The 23195-nt window shown below is 45.8% G+C and overlaps 1 protein-coding gene across 3 annotated transcripts in view; it reads left to right on the top strand.

The window, feature by feature from the left end:
- Nucleotides 1-23195, top strand: part of TTLL11 (tubulin tyrosine ligase like 11) — a 268063-nt gene that overhangs the window by 224942 nt on the left and 19926 nt on the right. For 2 of the 3 annotated variants that reach the window (XM_070799197.1, XM_019970759.2), the window contains one exon: nucleotides 6482-6588. The exons of the other annotated variant lie outside the window; for it this stretch is intronic. In XM_070799197.1, coding sequence (XP_070655298.1) covers nucleotides 6482-6588 — 107 coding nt within the window. The remainder of the gene's footprint in view (nucleotides 1-6481; nucleotides 6589-23195) is intronic. 3 annotated transcript variants of the gene reach the window in all.

The raw sequence follows: 23195 nt of genomic DNA, 5'->3' as shown, positions 1-23195 counted from the left end.
CTTATTAGCTGTGTGACTTTGGGTAAGTTAATGACGGTCTCTGAACCTCGATGGTCCTAGAAAATGGGGATGAAACTACCAGTGCCCTAGGATTGTATGTTATACAACTCAGAGAAACTGTCTGCTAGAGCTCAATGTTGCTGTTGTTTACCTCATCATTGGTTTTAATATTTCTATCTAGTAACTCAAAGTCACCCTCTTCATAGTTTTATTCATGAAGGCAAATAATTAGACCGCTTTGCCGTGTGCTTTACTCTAAACGAATTTTATAAATTCTAACTCTAGCCCCCTGATACTCCTGATAGGATAGCATGCAGAAGCATCAGCAGGAATTTTTGCCGTCTCAATAAACCTGAAGTCATCCTCACACAGTGATTCTGAGAAGGGCTTTGTGTTAGTTTCAGGTGGGAAGAAAGCCCAGTGGAAAGAACACAGGCTTGGGGGGTTGGCTTCAGAGCCAAGCACATTACTTAATAGCTGTGCAGCTTTGAGCAAATCCCTTGTCTTCTCTGAGTCTCCGTTCCCTCATCTGTAAAATGGTAATCATCTCTCCTGCCTCGCAGGGTTGTGATGAGGTTGGGATGGATGTATTAGATCATAAAGGATCTGGCCCACTGCCTGGTTTACAGGAGCTGTTTGTGAAATGGGAGTCTTGTGGTTATTATTTCCAAGAGGCAGAGGGAATTTTCAAGAAAGTCAACAGGCCTGTACTGTTATTTCCCTGAGAAAACTACCTGACGTGATACTCTCTGACTCATTTGGGAACTACATTTGACTTGTAGGAATGGATACCCATCTACAGGTGGTTTAAATAGTGAGTCTAATTTTCTCTCATGTAACAGGCAGCTTGGCAGTGGGGCTTCTAGGGCTGGTTAATGACTCTGAAATGTGATCAACTCCCCAATTTCTGTCTTTCTGCTTGCCCATCCTGAGCATGTGCTTCAAGCTTCCGAGTTGCCTTATGGTTACAAGATGGCTGCTCAAAATCCAGCCACTATGGTCACATTCCAGGCAGGAAAAAGGAAGAAGGAAGGAAGAGCGAAAGACATCAGTCAGATGCTTCCTTTTATTTCCTGGTGTCAATACAGTGCTATGAAGCTGTGAGAGAGCAGGGGAGATTTGAAAAGATGACAGACTACAGGAATCACATCTCAGTTGCCTGGAGGGATGGGTGGGGGGAGAGTGCAGGCAGGAAGGATAAACAAACCAGCCAGTGGGATTTACAAGGATGAGGAGGGCAGAACTGCGACACAAAGAAAGGTTGTTGGGGAACAGTATCACTAGAGTTTCTGGTTTTTCTAGAGAAGCTAGAAATACCGATGTTTATGTGAAATCTCAGTTCATATATATACAGAATGTCGGTGATTCAGAAAATTATTTGGGGTTCAACCAAAGCGTGACTGCCCATCAGGTGCACCGGTATGTGACCTGTGAGAGGCCGAGGTATATATTAAGAGGGCTGCTATGCTCATACACAATCTGGAAAAGGAGATTCTTGCAAAGATTTGAGAACCATTCTAGCAAAGAAGGTTCTTAAAAGGCAGTCAGACGGGAACTGGATGATATCAGGGATATTGCTAGAACTTGGGTCTCTGTGTGAGAGGCTTTATGATTCTTCCATCCCTTTGTTCTCTCTAATTAAGAGTGTTTGCACAAAAAACTCGAATACGTGATGTTAGCAACCAGCAGGTCCTGGGGCCATCTTTCCCAATCTGTGGCCGAGTGCCATTAGTGGGAGCTGTGGTGACTGTGACAGGTGACGATGTTTCCAGGGGGAGAAGAGGCAGCTGGAGCAGAGGGACCCAGACAGTGAGCCCCTCTCCCCTCCCTCAGCACTTCCCCCGGCACACGTCCCGGGTAATTAAGGATGAAGGAAGACACGAAGAACACATCTCACCACAGTCAATACATTTCTCCTTTAAAAATGTACTAAGACATCCCACAGCAACTTTGTCGTAAAAGGTGATCTTCTCTGCTTTCAGATTTGTATCTGAATATATTCCGTCTTGCCAGCTAAATTTGACAGTGAGCGTTTTCTCTTGCTAACAACTATTCTGTCTTTTCCACTTAGATTTAAATTTCACTTCATTATGAATTGATAATATTTGTGCCATATGTTAAATCAAACCAAGTGCCCTTCTCTGGAGCACCATGCTAGAGACATATTTGCTGGCTAGAGACCCTCCTCTCTGAGCTCCCACACAAACGGCAGAAGTTGAACTTGGCTTTCATCTGTCCTACCCACTCTTCCTCTCCAAGTTCCTGGAAGAGAACTGGAGGGAACGAACTAATAAACATTCCGATTGAATTTATTTCCAGTGACCATCTCTCATAATGTATTGCATAGATCAGCAGTTTTAGGAGTGAATTATGCTAATGCAAGTCTGGCCGTATTCTGTTTTTCTTTTCCGCCAAGAAATGAGAAATAATGAACTGTCGTCCTCTTGTCTAGAGTTAACTCTATCTAACCAGCTTGTCGTGTCATTTCCTCAGGAGGCACATAACAGTAGCAAGTATCACCGTGAATTAAGCACCTTTTATTTTTTTTAATTTCATGATAATTGCTGAGGTGTGGAGACATCTCTTTTTCTGAGAAATGGAAATGATCTGCTCCTTCAGTTTGACAGCTTTCTCTGAGGGAAATGCATTTTTGTTATTTTCCTCCCATCGGGTTCCTCATTTGCGGAGCTTTCTGTGTAATTCACTAAGAACACGTTTCTCAGACGTATCCTCCATCGGAATCTGACATCAGTTGGCACAGGCTGCGGTTTCCATTTCCGCAGCCCGAAGATGAAATGGTTCGCCAAAACCGGAGTTTATTTCTGGAAAATGGAGGCAGCTTCTCCATACCTCGAGCGTTCGCCTCGCTCCCGGCCGCTCTGCCTGGAGACCCCCCACCCCTCTCTGTGGTTTCTAATCCCAGGCACCTTCTAAATTAGAAAACTGCTTTCTCTTTTGCCTTTTTTTTTTTCCTCCTTCCGCTGCCTTTTCTCGTAAGGAGATATTAATATGCTTCCTAATGTGTAGCTGTGGAGGGGGAGGGGGGGAGGTTTCTTCTCTGAGAGGCAGGAGGGTGTGTGAGAATGTTCTGGAACAGAAGTGTCAGGGGGCCCTGCCTCCCCCTCTGTCATTAACTCCTCAGTGACTTTGAAAATTTCCTCTGTTCCCGTGATGATCTCTTTCCAGTAATATCATGAGACGTTATGCTTGGGATATCAATAGCCCTTAAAAATAGATAAGTTATAAACCAAAGTGGCCTTTCCCAATCCCCACCAGCCAAGGTGTTTAGACAGTGTTTATTTTTTTCTTTTTTAAACAAATACTGATTATTTGTTAACTTTCACCTTACAGAAAGCTCTCCAGGAAAAAAAATAAGCATCTTTTCTTTCACAGAGAAGGATGAACACAAAAGAAATTCTATAAATAGGATTTTACGGAGTGGAAAAAGTTGGTTTCTAAATTTCCCATGAGATGTCAGTAGTTGTTGAGAGGAAATGGGGATGATAATTTCAAATCTTTCTAATCTTAGACTCCTAATGAACTCGAACGATTGGTGATTCTCATCCTGTGCACCCGTGTTCTCCTGATTCTGGAAAGAAACGAAGAAACAAAAAAACCCCGAAATCCTTTCTGGAAACTGGCTCTGCATCATGAAGGAAGGCTGAAAGCCGTCATGTGTGCCAGGCACTGAGCTAGTCCTTAAAATAACTTTGTATAGTGAGTCACAACATCGTCATACAAATAAGGAAATTCAGATGCAGGGTATCAATGACCTGCTCAAGGTCACATAGCAAAGTCAAGATTCAAACTCATGTGCATTTGATTCCAAAGCTCATTTTTACCATGTACATTTCTAGCCCATCCTTTCTTAGGAATCTTTCTGGCTCCTCATGTTACTGTATTTCCTGGACTTCTCCTCCACTGAAGAATTCATCCCACCCCTCATTAGTAATTTGAGGAACTGCCTCCCAGGGCCTAAGGGGAAATGGTTCAAATGATCAAGAGCTACCAAGGCCTCAGGTTTTTATCCCAGACTGTGAGATGACGTCTACCGTCCAAGAGCTTATCCAAGACTCATCTGGATCCAAGCTTTGTGTCACTTACTGGACCCAGAATACCACTTAACACATAGTAGACGCAAAATAAATTCTGTATTGAGAATGGATGGATGAAAAGTTCACTCCAAAGTCTTATCCCTTGAAGACATTCCCTGCTTGAGTCCATTTGTGACCGTGGGGACAAACCTAGGAAAACTTAGTGATCCTGGTTGTCTTACCCCATCCCCCAGCCTTATATCCCAAAGTGTCCCAACAGGGCCTCTCTAGAGGCTCCAGCCTTTCTGGGCTTCTTGAGACTCTTTCTCTGGAATCTTGGTTCTTCCTGCAGCTCTGGGCTGGGCCACTTCGCCACTTCTTCCCAAAGTTCCCAAGTCCACAGCTCTATCCTCCAGGGGAGCCCTAGATGTGAATCCCAGCTGTGTGGTCTTGGGCAAGTCATGTCCCTTCTCTTGAGTCTCAGTTTACCCAGCATTGAAATGGGTCTAAGAACACCTCCCTCATAAAACGTTATAAAGCTCCAGAGAGCTAATGAGCAGGAAAGAGCCTGGCACACAGATGGTGCCCAAGAAAGTGCCTACAGAATCAGAACTCTCACAAACATTTCATGTCAACTGCAGCCAGCATGGATCCCTCCCTTTCCTGCCCCAGTGCAGATGTTATGATCAACTGTATTTCCAGGTATCACTAGGGAGAACAAGTTACCTTGGAAAGGGGATAGATGGAGAATCATCTTTGGTAAATTACAGCTCCTACTCAAGATTTGACACTTCTATTTTCTGCTTGTCAGGAAAAAAATAACTGTATTCCAGTGGTCAGTCTTGTTTCCCTTTTTATACTCTATTAACCCACAGGGTAAGTCAGGCAGAGTGCCTGTCCTGTGGGGAACAGGTAGTCCAGAGAATACAGACATGATAATTAGAGAAAACCCATAGCTGCTTCTAATTAAGCTTGGGAAATGAACAGCGCGGGTTTTCAGAATACCTTGGGAGGGACTGGAGCGGGTCCCTGGCAGGACCCAATAGAGATAGCCATCTCGGTGACAGGTGACGTGAAAAGCTCTGCATCCACTGACATGTTGTTACTGGGGCTCAATAACTGCGCTAATGTGCTTTGAAGTCTGCCACGGTGACTTGTGATGGAAATACAGAGCGGAGCTCAGGAGGAAGCAGGATGTGAATTGATGGCCTGAGGAATACAGGCGGGGAAGAAAGGAGAGACGGGCCAGAGGGATGGAAAGAGGGAGGGAAGGCAAGAGGCCAGGAGGTTCCTAGCATTTAAGGAGCACCAGCCTCATCTGGGCACCATGCTGGGCACCCACCCAGTCAAGCCAGGGGTGTGCATGGATTTGGAGAGGGTCCCCTGGAATGCCCAAGTCCTGCTTGCCAATCAACCCCTAGCCTCTCAGGTTCCTAAGGGAGCTATTCACCCAAGAGATGATGACAAATGGGAAACCAAAGAACCACTTTATCATTAGCTGGGGCGATGGACGTGGACACGTTTGGAAGGTTGATAGCAACGTGGAATATGGTTCAGCCCAACAGATAGCTGGCTCCAGGGTGTAGCTTTCAGGATTCCCAGGGCAAATCCAGCTTGGGTGGGGATTCCCCTCCCAGCACGACCCGCTTCAAAAGGGTGGTGCCTCTGCACCAGCTGAGTTCTGCCTCCATTCTAACAGACCCCTCGTCCTCATACCCAGATGCTCTGACTGGTGAGCCCCGTTTCTCCAGAGTGGACAGGGCCCCTCACTGAAAGGTCAGCCTCAGGTAGCCTCCGACAGGGCTGAGATGGTTCTAGCTTTGGCAGAGAAAGAGGGAAACTAGAGAGGGATGAGGAAGGAAATCAGCAGTTGTCATGGCCCCAACCAGGTGCCAGGCCCCAGGATGCACAACCTCATGTCGTCTTCACAGCGGCCGTGTGAGCGGGTGTTATCCTCTTCATTTAAGAGACCAGCCAATATAGGCACCAAAGCAATGGTCCACAGTCACACAGCTAGAAGAAGCCACAGGGCCAGGATTTTAACTCTGGTCTGTCTGATGCCCAAATCATGCTCTTTGCAGCGTGCCTGCCCACAGTGACTGTAATAAAGACTGCCTGGTTAACAGGTCAGGAGGCTGAGGCTTAAGAAGGGGAACTAGTTTAATCAGGGCCATTTGCTCCTAAGTGGCAGAGCCAGATTCAACTCAAGACTTGCCATCCTAAAGTCCCTCCTCTTCCCAGCCCTTTAGAGCCCTTATGAACACATTACAGGAACCTGTAAGGGCAGTGAATGGTTTGCTGCCAGTCACCCTTCGCTAGTTCCTACTGCGGGGGTGGGGGTGGGGCAGCATCCAGGAGGGGAACAAAGCCCAAGCAAAGGCACGGAGGCCAGGCAGGACAGGTCAGCTCGGGTCTGGCAGTGACGTGTCCTCTCCCATCTTGGGCAGGAGCTGCAAGCTCAGCAGCAGCAGCCTGTCCATGGCCGCGGTGGACATCCTCTACATCGACATCACGAGGAGGTGGAACTCCATGACCATGGACCAGCGGGATTCAGGTACCTCATCACCAGCCTCCCTCATGTCCTGCGGGAGGACAGACAGGGATGGGCAGTACCTTTTCTCTTCCTTCTTCTTAAGGGTCAGGCTGGGGGAGGAGGATGATCATCTTATTGCTACCAAACCAGACTTGGGTGTGTTTGGCCATGCACAGTCAAGCCAAATCTACTGACTCAGGGTGGTGGTAAAGGAAAGTGCGGTGTTCACTGTAGGCCAAGTGAGGGGTCCAAGCAGCTCAAAAGGCTTGAACTCCCCACTGGTTTTCAGGGAAAGGTTTTTAAAGGCAGGGTGAGGGAGAGAGTGGCAGGGTCCATCCATGATCAGCTCGTGGACATTCTTCTGATTGGTTGGCTGTGACCTAATCAGGAGTCCACATCATCAACCTTCAGGTTCCAACCTGTCTGGGGTCTCTGTGCTTGTGGGTGGCATGCAGTTAACTTTTTCACCTGGTGGGGGTTTCAGTAAAACAGCTCAATGGATATGGCTCAGAATATTACCTATAGCCCTTCTGAGGAGGAACTAAAGGTCCTTGACTTTGTTTAATGGCTTCACGATTATTAGTTTGTCGTGCTTGACTGTTTTCCTTTGTTTCTGCATTTTCTCACTTCTCTGATTAAAATTACTCTTTGGAACTTAGGGGAAGACCTAGGCAACTAAAGTTTTTCTACAAACAAAAAGCAGACAGAGGATATAGGGTGGGGTGGGGGCCTGTCCTGGGAAGTCTTGGTTACGCCGCCCGCTCTAGACATGACTAAGGGGATTGGACTGAGTCTGAATTCAGAAGTACGGTTCTGACTTCTGCTACCAAGGCCGTTGTTGTTCAGTCGCTCAGTCATATCCGACTCTTTGCGACCCCATGGACTGCAGCACACCAGGCTTCCCTGCCCTTCACCATCTCCTAGAGTTTGCTCAAACTCATGTCCTCAGAGTCATTGATGCCATCCAACCATCTCATCCTCAGTCAACCCCTTCTCCTCCTGCCTTCAATCTTTCCCAGCCTCAGAGTCTTTCCTAATGAGTTGGCTCTTCACATCAGGTGGTCAAAGTATTGTAACTTTAGCAAGGCTGTGCCCGCCCAAATTCTTAATTCCACCACTGGAATCCTTTGGCTAAAGCTTTGATTCCATTAATATTGGGAACGGTTACTTACTCGTTGGTTGGTTCCTCGGTGCACAGTTCTTGGACATAAGCTGGGCCAGGCTGCTGATAGACTGGAGTGAACAGCACTTGGTTCTGACCCAGAAGGGAGGGGCTGTAGAGCTGGGAGGCAGATGAGAATGCAGCAGTAGGTAGGGTGCTGCATGCTAGGATGGAGGCAAGCACAGAGAGGCTATCAGGAAGCCCAGCAGAAGAGCTTCTTAGCAAGGGGGGGACCCAAGGAAGACTTCTTGTAGAAGGAGGAGTGGGATCAGCTGAGGGACAGAGTGGGACAGTCCCCTCCTGCGGGGGTGTTGCCCGGCCTAGGCAGAGACACAGGTAAAAGGCTCAGGTCACCCCAAGTAGCCTGGAGGGTCTGCCACAAGGAGGGAAGGGAGAAGGGGCAGAGATGGGGTTGCAGGCACTGTCGAGGCCTTGAAGGTCACACCAAAGAGCTTGATCTTAATGCCCTAGGAGCAGGGGTCCCCAGCCTCCGGGACCTACTGCCTGATGATCTGAGGTGGAGCTGATGTAATAATAACAGAAATAAAGTGCACCATAAATATTATGTCCTTGAATCATCCCGAAACCACCCCCCACTTCATCCATGGAAAAGTTGTCTTCCACGAAATCAGTCGCAGGTACCAAAAACATTGGGGACCACTGCCCTAGAGGATGTGGGACCAGTGAAGGATTCGGTAAGAAGAATCCACCCTTTGGTGGATGAATTTCTGATTTTTTTCCTCCCAGAGGATTTTTTCCTAAAAAGTCGTAATAACCATACCTGACATTTGTACAGCTCATCACAAAATTACAGCAGGCTCTCATGCATATTCCCTCATTAAACGTCCCTGTGAACCAGTGCAGTATGTATTACCACTTGCATTTCACAGCCTAGTAACCTACAGCTCAGGTGATGGCAAGCCCACGGCTGCCTCCTTGCAAAAGGGACAAAATGCAGTGGGGGTGGTCTCAGGGAGCAGTTTTCTCCTGCAGTGGGGCAGCGAGGATGTGAAATCAGAGGGGTTTGGGGGGCAGGTTGGAAGACCCAGACTAAAACTGATGATGCCACTTCATATGATGTAAGCTTGAGAAGTCATTTCACTTCGTCCTGTCCATTTCCTCCTCCGTAAACGGCTCCCGCATCACCTGCTCTCTGGGATGCCCTGTGTCAGAGGGTCTCAAGGCCTGTAGGCTCCACTTGGGGAGAACCCTGGGTGCTCCCTGCCAGTTCCTGCCCCACACCCCACGTCTGCCCTGGCCACAGCTCCCTGACCACAAGGACCAGCAGCCCTTCCCATGGGTAGTGGTGCTGGGGCATCATTTGCTAATTGGCTTCATGTTTGATAATGATGCTTCCTGCTGCAAGTCATTTCCCACATTCAGAGCATGCTGCCCAGCACTTGACGCATGCAGCACAGGCTGGACTCCTCCTGTGAGTAGATGTGATTCTCTCTTTCATACAGAGAAGGAGATTGAGGTTCAGAAGCATGGCCAGTGGGTAAGGCTTTAAGACCAAGCTGCCGTCATCCCCTTCTGGTTGCCTCCTCCTCCTGCTAATTGGTCCTGGAGTAAGAGGACCACCCAGCTCCCTACCACTTCCCTTTCTTAAATTCAAAAGCAAGACTCAGGGAACACTAACACCCACTGCCTGCTTCCATGGCATCTCCATCGTCGGAGTTCCCTCCCAGCCTTCCCCGGCAACCAGGAGAGGCTGGAGATGGAGTGTCTTAGAAGCAGGCAGTTGAATTATCTCGAGGACGGACTGACAGTCGGGCCGCCAGCTTTCTGCTGACACCTTCAGAAAGTGAAGGAGTGTTTGCTCTGTGAGCTGAATGCGGGTCGTTATCACAGCAGCCTGTGGAGGGGGCCAGATGAGGGGGTGGGGTGGCAGTGGAATTATTAAATATTGAAATTGATCAGGAGTAGCAGCAGGAAGCTATTTATCATGTTTTATTGCTTCAAACTAGCATTACCATCTGGCCCATTGTTAATTCTGAGTAGCTTTTCATGTTTTGTTTGCCTCTCAAATTGTTCCCCGTAAGCGGAATCCACAGGGGCTGCCCACAATAACAGGCTCGGGTGAGGTTTTTCTGGGGTCTGCTGGGTCTCTCCGTCTGCTGACCGTGCTGAGGAGGTGGGGAAAAAATGCTTATTTTTAGAACATACTGATGCGCGAATCCGAGGCTGGGACCTTCGAGGTCCTTCCGCCCTGCCTCAGCCCCCAGATGTGTGGAACAACAATCCTTAGTAGGAACTGCAGTTTTGAGATCACCTCCGGTGTGCAAACATCAGCACTAATGCTCATACCACACCTTCGAGATGTGTAATCAGATCGTGGTTTACAGGTTTCCCCGGTGGCTCAGAAGGTAAAGCATCTGCCTGCAATGCAGGAGACCTGGGTTCAATCTCTCGGTCAGGAAGATCTCCTAGAGAAGGAAATGGCAACCCACTCCAGTACTCTTGCCAGGAAAATTCCATGGATGGAGGAACCTGGTAGGCCACAGTCCCTGGGGTCACAAAGAGTCGGACATGACTGAGCGACTTCACTTTCAGTTTACAGAGGAGGGTCTTGAGGTTCCAAGAACAAAGGTGACTTGTCTGAAATGCCATAGACAGTGAGTTGCAGAAGCCAGATTGGAACTCAAGCCTTCTGCCTCCTGATCCCCAACCTTGGGCCCCACAGAATGGTGCTTGTTCATTGCAGTGATAGGGGAGAAGGTGGAGCCTGTGAGGCAGTAAGGGAAAGGTCAACTCACGGAGCCCATGGAAGACAGAACTGGAGTGGGAGGTGGTACCAGGTCCGTGCACTTGTCTCCCCTTCCTTCACCCTCAGAGCTTATACTCCTGTTTCCATCACTCCTGAAAGGAAATAACAGGGTCTGGAGGCAGGGTGTGGGGGAGCATATAGGCAGTGGGCTAGACAGTAAAGCCAGAGATGAGAAGCTGGTCTGTGCCCGTGGACTCAGGGCCATTGCCGTTTCAGCCGGTGCAGGCTGGGGCCCAGGTGCCCCCTAAGAAGCTCACTCTAGCATCTCCTTTTCTCAAGGAGAAGGGGCTTCTGAAGTCAGCCGCGTTCTCAGAACCATGCAGGAAGCTACTGGATGTCCAAAGAAGACCACTGTGGTTGAGTGGTGCTTTTTTCTCTTGGCAAAGGTCAGCAGAGACACCAGGGAGGCCTCCTTCCTTCCTTCCCTCCATCGTGCAGGGCCGAGGGATTCTCAGGCCCTGGGTTCTAGAACAGGCCTGGCCAGAGGTGTGAGTGCTGTGTGAGAAAGGGACTGGCAAGAAAGAAGTCAGAAGACAGACAGAGCATGAAATCTCAGTCCCAAAGGGCTGCACTTATTCATTCATTCAACAAGCAGGCAATGAACATGTTACCACATATCACGTCCTACGGGAATAGAAAGAGATTATTTTATGGACACTATTCTCAAGGGAAAAAAAAAAACCAATAGAGATTGTGTACTGAACATTTACTATGTGATAGGAACCAAAAGTGCCTGTTGTGAATCGTTTCATTTAATTTTCACACAGCCCTGTGAGATAAGGGTGGTTATTCCCATTTGATGGACGAGAAATCTGAGGCTCAGAGGGGTGAATTTAAGCCAGCATGTCAAATCTTACAGTGAGGAGCCTGGGATCTGAACCAAGAGCAGTCAGCCTTCGGAGCTCAGCCACAGCGCTTCTGTGATACCCTGCGTCTCCAGCCACGCAGATGCAAAGGGTGCAGCTGTAACAGGGTGGGGCCAGAGCTCCCATGGGGGAAGCCACAATGGAGGGGGCCGTGAGGGTGAACAGAGAACACAAGCAGAGCACTTAGCAGCCCAGAAAAGGCGCTCACTACTCGTTCTGTATCCCCGAGGGCCTGGCACATCGCCCAGAGCATGCAAATGCATCTCACTTGGTGCCCGGTGAATGCTCCGTGAGCAGACAAGTGCCAAGATAAAAAATATCCCCGTCCCCAAAGCAGGGTGTTTCAAGGATGAGAAGCATGGCTTATACTAGCAGTGGTCTATAGGGGTCTCCCTCTGCTATCCTACTGTCTGGCATAAAAATGCCAGCCCTGTTGGAATAAGACCATCGCCCCACACCCAGACCCCAGTGTGTCCAGGTGCTAATGCGCCATCCCTTTCTGGAAGCCAGCCGAGACCCTCCTCCTGCCCTGATGGGACTCTGGTACCCACCAAGGGGCTTAAACAGATTCCTGATGCTTGAGGCCTTTATAGACCTTTGACCTGCGTGAGGAGAACTTGCTGTTGAAATGGAGAAGAAAAATGGTGTTTGAAAAGATTAGGGGGGGAAAAAAAAGTAAAACAACAACTAGTAAGAAAAAGCATGCCTGTTGTGCAATCTAAATCTCAGACCATCCTTTTAAATAGGCTTGTTATTGATTGCTTTTTAATTGGACCCCAGGTGCACAGAATTGGGTTAATGATAATCCTTGGTTCATGAGACACTTCCATGGAGAACCATGCACATAGCCTGCTGTATTTAGTTAGCTTCTTGAATTAGCTCTTTTTAAGAATGACATAAGCATCCACATACTCTCATGACCCAAAGCAAAAGCTAGGACTTGATGATAACATGCATCTCACGCATGGTTCTTCCCTCTCATCTCCCCTCTGCACCCCCAGCCAAACCAGCTCATTTCCTGCCTCTCTCTACCTGAGGAGTCCTCATCTGGATCCCATGCCCATGGCTCCCTAAATAGACTGTCTTCCTCTCTGTTAGAATGCCAATGACTGTTTAGGAGCTCAGTGGAATTTCATAAGAGGCAGTCTCCCACTCTCCAGCAGGCCAGTGTAATTGTCAATTAAGAAAAAAAAATTTTTTTCAGTTTCCAATTCTAGAACCTCTAACAGAACACAGAAATCTAAATAAGGATGTTATCGGCAAAAATGGGGTGTGGCAGCCCTCCCATTGCCCAGAATCGAATGAAGAAACACGTTTGTCAGTGAAGATGCAGTTCTGTTCTGTTATGGAAATTGCACTCATGAATGCCTCCTTATCACTGAGGCTTTGCTCTTCCCTCTTCCCAGAGTGGAAGTCACTCCTCTGTGGCGAGAGACAAGGACAGCATCAAGACTGGGCAATAAAAGGCAGTATCACTGGCAGCATCTATGTGAGACAAACATTTCACTTGCAAAGCGAACATTTGAGCTCAGCATCTGGGTATCTGGTTCATCTAACCCACAACTAGGGGTTTCAGAACAGCTCTGTTCACTTAGCAGCCAGATGTTTGGCTATTTTAAGATATGAGCTAGGGGACTTCCCTGTGGTCCAGTGCCTAAAACTGCACTTCCACTGCAGGGGCCTCGGATTTGATCCTGAGTCAGGGAACTAAGATCCCACATGCTTCAAGGTGGGGGAAAAAAAAATGAAGGAAGGAAGAAAGAAAGAAAATTAAAGTGAAAATACAATATATCAACTTAAAAAATTATATGGGAAAAGTCACAAATTAAAAAAAAAATACAAGCTAGAAGTCCCTCCCAGTAAGCAATGGAAACATGATGGCAAAGCAAGAAGAATGGATTGGAGTCTTTCCTCACCCATGTGAGCACACGTGTGACACATGCGTGCACAGTGCACACCTGGCCTGTGGCGGGAAATCAAAGTGTGGCATAGCTAATGTCTCTTACGTGCTGTGGACTCTTGGGCCAAGATAGGAAACATTTCTTCCACTGTTTGGAGAACTCCTAAACTCTGTGCGGGCCCTTGTGGGGCTGCCTGGGTTTGATTGGCGGTGTAGCCAAAGCCGGGCTAACCCAAGGTGGCGCCAGTGGTAAAGAACCTGCCTGCCAACACAGGAGATGCTAGAGACTCAGGTTTGACCCCTGGGTTGGGAAGATCCCCTGGAGGAGGGCATGGCAACCCACTCCAGAATTCTTGACTAAGAATCCCATGGACAGAAGAGCCTGGCCAGCTGCAGTCCGTGGGGTCGCAAAAAGTCGGACACGACTGAAGCGACTGAGCACCCACGCGCGCATAACCAGAGCCAAGGGCTCTGGGATCAGACATACCTGGCTTCAAGTCTGAGCCTGATAAGTTGCAAACTAGGTGATGTCCACAGGTTATGTAATGCCCTCTGAGCCTCCCAGTCGTCTCCTGAAAAGTGGAGATAATAAAGGTGCCCACCTCACAAAGACAAGGATGTGGATGAAATGGGACAAAGCAGAAAGTGCTCAGAGCAGGCGCTCAGTTGGAAATGCTCACTAAGCAGGGGCTGCTTCCCTTGCGACCACCTGGCTCTGACTGCACCCGTCTCCCGGGACATGCTTCCTGGGCAACGTCTTGTGCCAGGCGCTCTGCAGGTGCTGGGAACAGACAGGAAGAAATGCCTGCCTGCAGATGCTCGCAGGCGCGAGAGGGATGGGACGTGGTGGCAACAGACTTTCCCTCAGAGCCGACGGAGTGCCAGCCCTCCCTTTCTTTCCCTCCAAGCGGGCCCTCAGCCGCCCTTGGCCTGGGCTACTGCTGTGACACCCTGGAGCCTGGCTGCTCCCTCCTCACCCTCCCTGCCCCTTCCTCTTGCATGGTACTGATGCGGGGGGTGGCTAGGAAGAGGAACCCATGCGTCCAAGGCAAGTGGGGGCAGGGCAGAGTAGATACTGTGAAGCTGGGGACCTTGAGCAGAAAATGTGGGACTGCCACATCAGGGCCCCCGGGCCTGTGTCTTGGTCCCCGAAGACCAGCTTTCCCTGCTCCTCCGCCCATCTGCTCTCACTCTCATAGGTGCTCCTGCCATCCACTGGCTGTGGCGGCCTCCAGCCTGCTTCCTGCATCACCCCTCAACCCAGAGCCAACCATCAACTGCCTGTAGTCAACTTCCTTCCGCGGGTGCAGCCACCCTTCTCATCACTAGCCTGACAGGCACTTGCTCCAGCCAAGGTGGCCGGCCAGTTTGGTGTCCCTCCATCGGGGCACTCGCTTCTGCCCGAGGCCCCCTCCCATCACACCCCACTGCCCAGCCTTCCTCTCCAGGAGCCGCCCTCAGGCTGGACCAATCCCCGCTTTCCATCAGCTCCAATAGCCTCCCATCCGGTTCCATCAGATGCACAATGCTGATCACAGCTCGAATTACACACTGTGGAATGAGTGTGTGGCCTCTGGCCCTTGAGCTAGACTCATCGCCGTGATGTCAAGTTGTTCCTGCCTTGAGGAAGCCTAGCGCTGTGCCTGGCACATAGTAGGTGCTCAGCACACGTGGGGGATGGCCGAGGGGCGGGGCCCTGACGATCAGCTGACATCTGTGGGTGTCTGAGTCTCGTTCAGTCTCTCACCAGATTTCCTCAGTCGACTTATGCAAATCATCTGCCTCCTTTACTTTCCCCCAGCTGGAATGAGCCCCAACTGAGATGTATGTGGTTAACGACGTACTGAAATATTTAAAAGTATTTTTACTTGGAGGGTTTAGCGAAGCCTGACTTATACATATACATGGATGGCCCCCTCCCTCCACGGGACGGGAGGCAGGTTTCATGCGGTGCTGTGTCTGGCACGGGCGACGTTCTTCAGCCTTGAAATTATCTCAGAGTCAGATGGGCCTCCCTGGATGTGTGCCCTCCACGCTTACAAAATAGTCGGCGTCAGAATTATTTTTAATAAAAGCAGGCGAGCCAACAGAAATGCCAGCGAGCCCTCCCCACGCAGACGCTTATCTGGGGCTGCTGCCGCGCACGCTGCACCTTCTGTAATGACTTTCCCCTCGGCTCATGTCGCCTGGAGACTGCCATCACCCCCACAGCCCCCTCCTCCGAGCACCTGATCTTCCTCATCCTCTCCTTCACCTCCAGGGCCTGGGGATTTCCGCCGTTGTCTGGTTCTACCCCCACCCTCCAAAAAGAGACAAAAGGGAAAAAGCGGGATGATGATTTTTTAATGCAGCCATCTCCTTTTCTTGTACTTGTTGCTCACCATCCCAGATCCTGCAGAAACAGCAGCAGCAGGATGGAGGCTGTGGGAAAAACAGGAGCCAAGGAGTCACCCAGGCTGAGTTTGGTTTCCTCCACCTCCCATCTAGGAGACCCGGGGTGGCAGGGACGGGGGTGCTGGCACTTCATCTGCAGGAACCACAGTTTCCTTTAAACAGGTCAATGACATCCACCTTGATTTGTTGTAAGGACTGAGTTAGGAAGTGTTCACCTGGCTCTCTCTTTTTTTCTTTTTTACTTTATTTTAACCACTTTTGTCATTCTTGATGTGTATGCATGCTTTCCACATTTCAAAACAGTTTTCCAATCTGCTTCTGCACTGAAAGCTCACACTCCCCCTGAGTGTGGTCTTGTTCCCAAGACCCCACTCACAGAGGGGGAGACCGGCTCAGAGTGGTAAAGAAGGGTCAGGTAAAGGAACTAGTAAGAGCAGGAACCAGTAAGATGCTGAAAAGGAGTTGCCTTGTTCATGATCTTAGTGGGAAACTTTCTAGTGTCTCACCATTAAGTATTACGTTCCCTATAGGTTTTTTGCACATGTTCTTTATCAAGTTGAAGGTGTCCTCTCTGTTCCTACTTTACTAGCTTTTTATGACGAATGAGTGTTGGATTTTTGTCAAGTGCTTTTCTTGCATCTATGCATAGGATCATCTGATTTTTATTCTTTAACCTTTAGTTGATGTGGTTTGTTGTTGTTCAGTCACTAAGTCATGTCTGACTCTTTGCAACCCTATGGACTGTAGCATATCAGGCTTCCCTGTCCTTCACCATCTCCCAGAGTTTGCTCAAGTTCATGTCCACTGAGTTGGTGATTCTCTCTAACCATCTCATCCTCTGTCATTCCCTTCTCCTCCTACCTTCAATCTTTCCCAGCATCAGGGTCTTTTCTAATGAGTTGGCTCTTCGCATCAGGTGGCCGAAGTATTGGAGTTTCAGCATCAGTCCTTGCCTTGAATATTCAGGGTTGATTTGCTTTAGGATTGACCAGTTCGATCTCCTTGCAGTCCGTCTTCTCCAGCACCACAACTCGAAAGCATCAGTTCTTCACTGATGTGATAGATGACATTACTTGATTTTTTAATGTTGAACCAGCCTTAGTTTTCTTCATATGTATCTTCCATATGTTCTATTAAGGGCTTCCCTGGTAGCTCAGCTGGTAAAGAATCTGCCTGCAATGCAGAAGACCCCAGTTTGATTCCTGGGTCAGGAAGATCTCCTGGAGAAGGGAAAGGCTACCCAAACTCCAGTATTCTTGGGCTTCCCTGGTGGCTCAGCTAGTAAAGAATCTGCCTGCAATTTGGGAGACCTGGGTTCAATCCCTGGATTGGAAAGATCCCCTGGAGAAGGGAAAGGCTATCCATTCCAGTATTCTGGCCTAGAGAATTCCATGAACTATACCCATGAGGTTGCAGAGTCAGACATGACTGAGCAACTTTCATTTTCACTTTTCATATGTTCTGTTAGATTTATACCTATTTTATTTGGGTGTTAATGTAAATGATGATATGAGAATTTTGTTTTGTTTTTTAAAATTTTTTGTCATGCTGCGCAGCATGCGGGACCTTAGTTCCTCGACCAGAGAGTGAACTCACACACCCCTACAGTGGAAGCGGGGAGTCTTAATCCCTGAACAACAGGGAAGTCCTTGACGTTGTTTTTCATTTCAAATTCCAAGTGTTCATTGTTGGAATATAGGAAGTGAAAGTGAGAAGCCACTCAGTCATGTCCGACTCTTTGTGACCACATGGGCTGTATACAGGCCAGAATGTGGGATTGGGTAGCCTTTCCCCTCTCCAGGGGATCTTCCCAACCCAGGGATTGAACCCAGGTCTCCTGCATTGCAGGCGGATTCTTCACCAGCTGAGCCACAAGGAAAGCTCAGGGAATATAGGAAAGCAGTTGACTATTATGTAACTACTTTGTACCCTACAACCTCACTGTAAGCACTTAGTTCCAGAAGTTTGGTCAGTTCATTGGGATTTTCTATTAATGCATTGGCAGTTGTGTCATTTGGGAGTAAAGGCACTTTTATTTCTGGCTTTCCCATCGGTCGATCTTTTCTTTTCCACCCTTGTCTTGTTTTGTCTTGTCTTACAGTGTGAACTAAGTCTCCCAGTACAGTGTTGAATGGAATGGTGAGAGGGGACACCCGTGTCATGTTTCCAGTCTTAGGGAGAAAGTGTGTAGTTTCTCAGCATCAAGAATGAATTTGGTAACTGTATTTGGTAGCTTTTTTTTTACCAAATGAATGTGGTTCCCCTTTGTTCCTAGTTTGCATAGATGTTTAGGTTTGTTGTTTGTTAATTTTTTGTCACGAAAAAATGTTGTATTTTGTCAAGCGCTTTTCCTGCATCTATTGATAGAATCATATGATTTTTCTCCTTTAGCCTATTGATGTGATAGATTACATCACTTGATTTTTGATGTTGAAGCAGCCTTGCATACCTGGAATAAATCTCATTGTTTGTCATATTGAGGATTTTTGCGTCTATGTTTATGAGAGTTATTAGTTCATAGTTTTCGTTTCTAGTAATGCCATTATCTAGTATTGGGGTAATGTTGATCTCATAAAATATGTTAGGACATATTCCCTCTGCTTCTATATTCAGTAAGAGATAGTAGAGAAGTGGTATCATTCCTTTCTTAAATGTTTGGTAGAATTTATCAATGGAACCATCAGGGCCTAGTTCTTTCTTTTTTTAGAAAGTTATTAATTATTGATTTAATTTCTTTAATAAATATAAGCCTATTCAGATTATCTGGTTCTCTTTGTGTGAGTTTTGGTGAATTGCGTCTTTCAAGAAATTGGTCCATTTCATCTAAGTTATCAAATTTGTGGGCACAAAGTTATTCATAATATTTCTTAATTTTCTTTTTAATGACTATGGGATCAGTAGTGCTAATTTCTGATATTAGTAATTTTAAATTACCAACTAATAGTTTAGTAATCTTTTTTTCTTGCTTAGCTTGGCTAGAGGTTTATCAGTTTCATTGATCTTTTCATAGCAACAGCTTTGGCTTAATTGATTTTTATTGATTTCTTATTTTTAATTTCATTGACTTCCGCTCTAATTTTTATAACTTATTTTCTTCTGTTTACTTTGGATTTAATTTACTCTTCTTTTTCTAATTTCCTAAGACGGGAGCTTAGATAATTGATTTAAGATCTTTCATTTTGTCTAACATATGCATTAGATGCTCTAAATATCCCTCTATGCACTACCTTCACTGCTTTCCTCAAAATCAATAAGTTCTATTTTCATTTTCACTTAGTTAAAAATGTTTTTTAATTTGTCTTAAGATTTATTTTTTTGACCCATATATTGTTTCAGTTCAGTTCAGTCACTCAGTTGTGTCTGACTCTTTATTATTTTGTTATATATATGTATATATATATATATATATACACACACACACACATATATATACACACATATATAAAATATATTATATATATTTTTTGTTATATATATTGTTTAGACATGTGCTATTTAATCTCCAAATATCTGGGGACTTTTCAGCTATCTTTATGTTACTGATCTTTAGTTTAATTTCACTGGGGTGTGAGAGCATGCTTTGTATGATTTCTGTTTTAAATTTGTTAAGGTGTGTTTTATGGCTGGGAATGTAGTCTATCTTGGTTAATGTTCTGTGCGAACTGAAAAGAATGTGTATTCTGCTGTTGTTGAGTAAAGTATTTTATACATGTCAGTTAGATCCAGTTGATTGATGGTGCTGTTCAGTTCAACTATGTCCTTACCAATTTTCTGCCTGCTGGATCTGTCAATTACTGATAAAGGGGTGTTGAAATCTCTAACTATAATAGTGGATTTGTCTATTTTCTCTTGCAGTTCTATCTGTTTTACCTCACATATTTTGACACTCTGTTTTTAGCTACATACATACATGTTAAGCATTATGTCTTTTTGGAGAACTGACCCCTTTCTCATTAATAATGCCCACCTTAATCCCTGATAATTTTCTCTGTTCTGTGGTCTTCAATGTCTGAAATTAATATAGTTACTCCAACTTTCTTTGAGTTAGTGCTAGCACGATATCTTTCTCCATCTCCTTAGTTTTTATCTATGTCCTTATGTTTAAAGAGGGTTTCTTGTAAACACCATATAGTTGGATTTTGCTTTTCTTATCCACTCTTAACAGTCTATGTCTTTTAATTAATATATTTAAACCATTCACATTTAAGGTGATTATTGCTACAGTTAGATTACTATATACCATCAATTCAATTCAGTCACTCAGTCGTGTCCAACTCTTTGCGACCCCATGAACCGCAGCACGCCACGCCTCCCTGTCCATCACCAACTCCCAGAGTTTACCCAAATTCATGTCCATTGAGTTGGTGATCCCATCCAACCATCTCATTCTCTGTCATTCCCTTCTCCTGCCCTCAATCATTCCCAGCATCAGGGTCTTTTCAAATGAGTCAGCTCTTCACATCAGGTAGCCAAAGTATTGGAGTTTCAGCTTCAACATCAGTCCTTCCAATGAACACCCAGGACTGATTTCCTTTAGGATGGACTGGTTGGATCTCCTTGCAGTCCAAGGGACTCTCAAGAGTCTTCTCCAACACCACAGTTCAAAAGCATCAATTCTTCAGCGCTCAGCTTTCTTTATAGTCCAACTCTCACATCCATACATGACTACTGGAAAAACCATAGCCTTGACTAGATGGACCTTTGTTGACAAAGTAATGTATCTGCTTTTTAATATGCTATCTAGGTTGGTCATAACTTTCCTTCCAAGGAGTAAGCGTCTTTTAATTTCATGGCTGCAGTCACCATCTGCAGTGATTTTGGAGCCCAGAAAAATAAAGTCAGCCACTGTTTCCACTGTTTCCCCATCTATTTGCCATGAAGTGATGGGACCGGATGCCATGGTCTTAGTTTTCTGAATGTTGAGCTTTAAGCCAACTATTTCACTCACCTCTTTCACTTTCATCAAGAGGCTCGTTAGTTCTTCACTTTCTGCCATAAGGGTGGTGTCATCTGCATGTCTGAGGTTATTGATATTTCTCCTGGAAATCTTGATTCTAGCTTGTGCTTCCTCCAACCCAGCGTTTCTCATGATGTACTTTTCATATAAGTTAAATAAGCAGGGTGACAATATGCAGCCTTGATGTACTCCTTTTCCTATTTGGAACCAGTCTATTGTTCCATGTCCAGTTCTAACTGTTGCTTCCTGACCTTCATACAGGTTTCTCAAGAGGCAGGTCAGGTGACCTGGTAACTATATACCATGTTTGTAACCATTTCTATTTATTTCCCTTGTTCTTTGTTGTCTTTCCCTCTTTCTCTGCCTTTTCTGGGCTTCCCTGATAGCTCAGTTGGTAAAGAATCTGCCTGCACTGCAGGAGACCCTGGTTTGATTCCTGGGTTGGGAAGATCTGCTAAAGAAGGGATTGGCTACCCATTCCAGTATTCTTGGGCTTCCCTTGTGACTCAGCTGGTAAAGAATCCGCCCACAATGTGGGAGACCTGGGTTTGATTGCTGGCTTGGGAAGATCCCCTGGAGAAGGGAAAGGCTACTCACTCCAGTATTCTGGCCTGGAGAATTCCATGGACTGTATATATAGCCCATGGGATCGCAAAGAGTCGGACACGAATGAGTGACTTTCACTTTCACTGGTTTTAACTGAGCATTTTATATGATTCTATTTTCTCTCTTAATATATCAATTATACTGCTTTTTTTAAAAAAAAGTTAGTGGTTGTCCTAGAATCTGCAGTGTACTTTTTCATCCAATAAGTCCATTTTCAAACAGTGCTATGCCACTTCCCAGAGAGCGCAGGTTCCTTGTAAAACAGCATTCACAATTCCTCCCTCCCTTCCCTAATAACATTGCTGTTACTCATTTCCTTTCTTCTTAAGCTGTAACCAACCAACACATTGTTGCTATTATTACTTTGAACAGTTTTCTGTTAGATCAGTTAAGAATGGGAAAAGTAAAAAGGATTTCTTCTACCCTCATTTATTCCTTTTCTGATGCTCTTTTCTTTATGGAGATCTGCGTTTCTGACCTAGATCCTTTTCTTTCTCTCTGAACAGCTTCTTTTAACACTGCTTGCAAAGCAAGTCTATGGACAACAAATTCCTTCCGTTTTTGTTCATCTGAGAAAGCCTTTATTTCTCCTTCACCTTTGAAGGGTGATTTCTCTGGATACAGAATTCTAGGTTTATGGGATTTTTCTTTCAACATTTAAAATGTTTCACTCCATTTTCTTCTTACGTGGTTTCTGATGAGAGGCTAATGTAACTTTTTTTTCTTATTCCTCTATAGGTAAGATGCTTTCCCCCTCTGGCTTCTGTCAAGGTTTTCTCTTTGTCTCTGGTTTTCTACAGTCTGAATATAATATGTATAGGTATAAACTTCTTCCTGTGTGTCATCCTCTGAGCATCTTGGATTGGTGGTTTGGGTGCCTCATTAATTTTGGAAAATTCTCAGCCATTATAACTTTAAATATTTCTTCTGTTCCTTTCCTGTTTCTCTTTCTGGTATTTTTATTGTATTTCAAGCCTTTTGTATTGTTCCACTGTTTCAGGATTTTCTCCCTTTTTTCCTTTCAAAAGTGGAACTGCCAGATTACATTATAATTCTATTTTTAATTTTTTGTGGACCCTCCATACTGTTTTTCACAATGGCTGCACCATTTCACATTCCCTCCAAGTGGGCATAAGGATTCCCTCTTCTCCACATTCTCGCCAACATTCATCATTTCTTGTCTTTTTGATAATAGCTATTCTAATAGACATGAGGTGATGACTCATTGTGGTTTTGATTTTCATTTCCCTGATGATTAATAATGTTGAGCATCTTTTCAGGTACCTGTTGGCCATCTGTATGTCTTCTTTTAACAAATGTCTATTCAGATATTCTGCCCAGTTTAATATCTGATAGGTTTTTTGACTATTGAGTCATACGAGTTCTTATATATTTTTGATATTAACCCCTTACTAGGTATATAATTTGCAATTATTTCTTCCCATTCAGTAGGTTGCCTTTTCATTTTGCTGGTGGTTTCCTTTGCTGTGCAGAAATGTTTTAGTTTGGTGTGGTTCGACTTGTTCATTTTTGCTTTTCGTGTGGAGATTTTAAAAAAAAAAAAAAAAGGAATCCTTAAAAGGCCTATGTCAAGGAGCTTACTGCCTGTTTTTTTCCTAGACGTTTAATGGTTTCAGGTCTTAGGTTCAAGTCTTTTTCATGCTGAGTTAATTCCTTGTGTGTGGTGTTAGATGGTGGCCCAGCTTCATTCTTTTGCATGTGGCTGTACAATTTTTCCAACACCATTTATTGAAGAAACTGTCCTTTCCCTATTGTATATCCTTGACTTCTTTGTTGTAAATTAATTGACCATATATGCATGGGTTTATTTCCGGGCTCTCTGTTCTACTGATAAATGTGTCTGTTTTTATCCCAATGAGTGTGTGTTCAATTGCATCCAACTCTTTGCAATTCCATGGACTGTAACCCACAAGGCTTCTCTGTCTATGGAATTTCCAGGCAAGAATGCTGGAATG

The sequence above is a fragment of the Bos indicus genome, chromosome 11 (assembly GCF_029378745.1).
Source record: "Bos indicus isolate NIAB-ARS_2022 breed Sahiwal x Tharparkar chromosome 11, NIAB-ARS_B.indTharparkar_mat_pri_1.0, whole genome shotgun sequence".
Classification (NCBI taxonomy): Eukaryota; Metazoa; Chordata; class Mammalia; order Artiodactyla; family Bovidae; genus Bos; species Bos indicus.
Note: the sequence above shows the minus strand (reverse complement) of the source record. Positions and strands in the feature narration are given on the sequence as shown.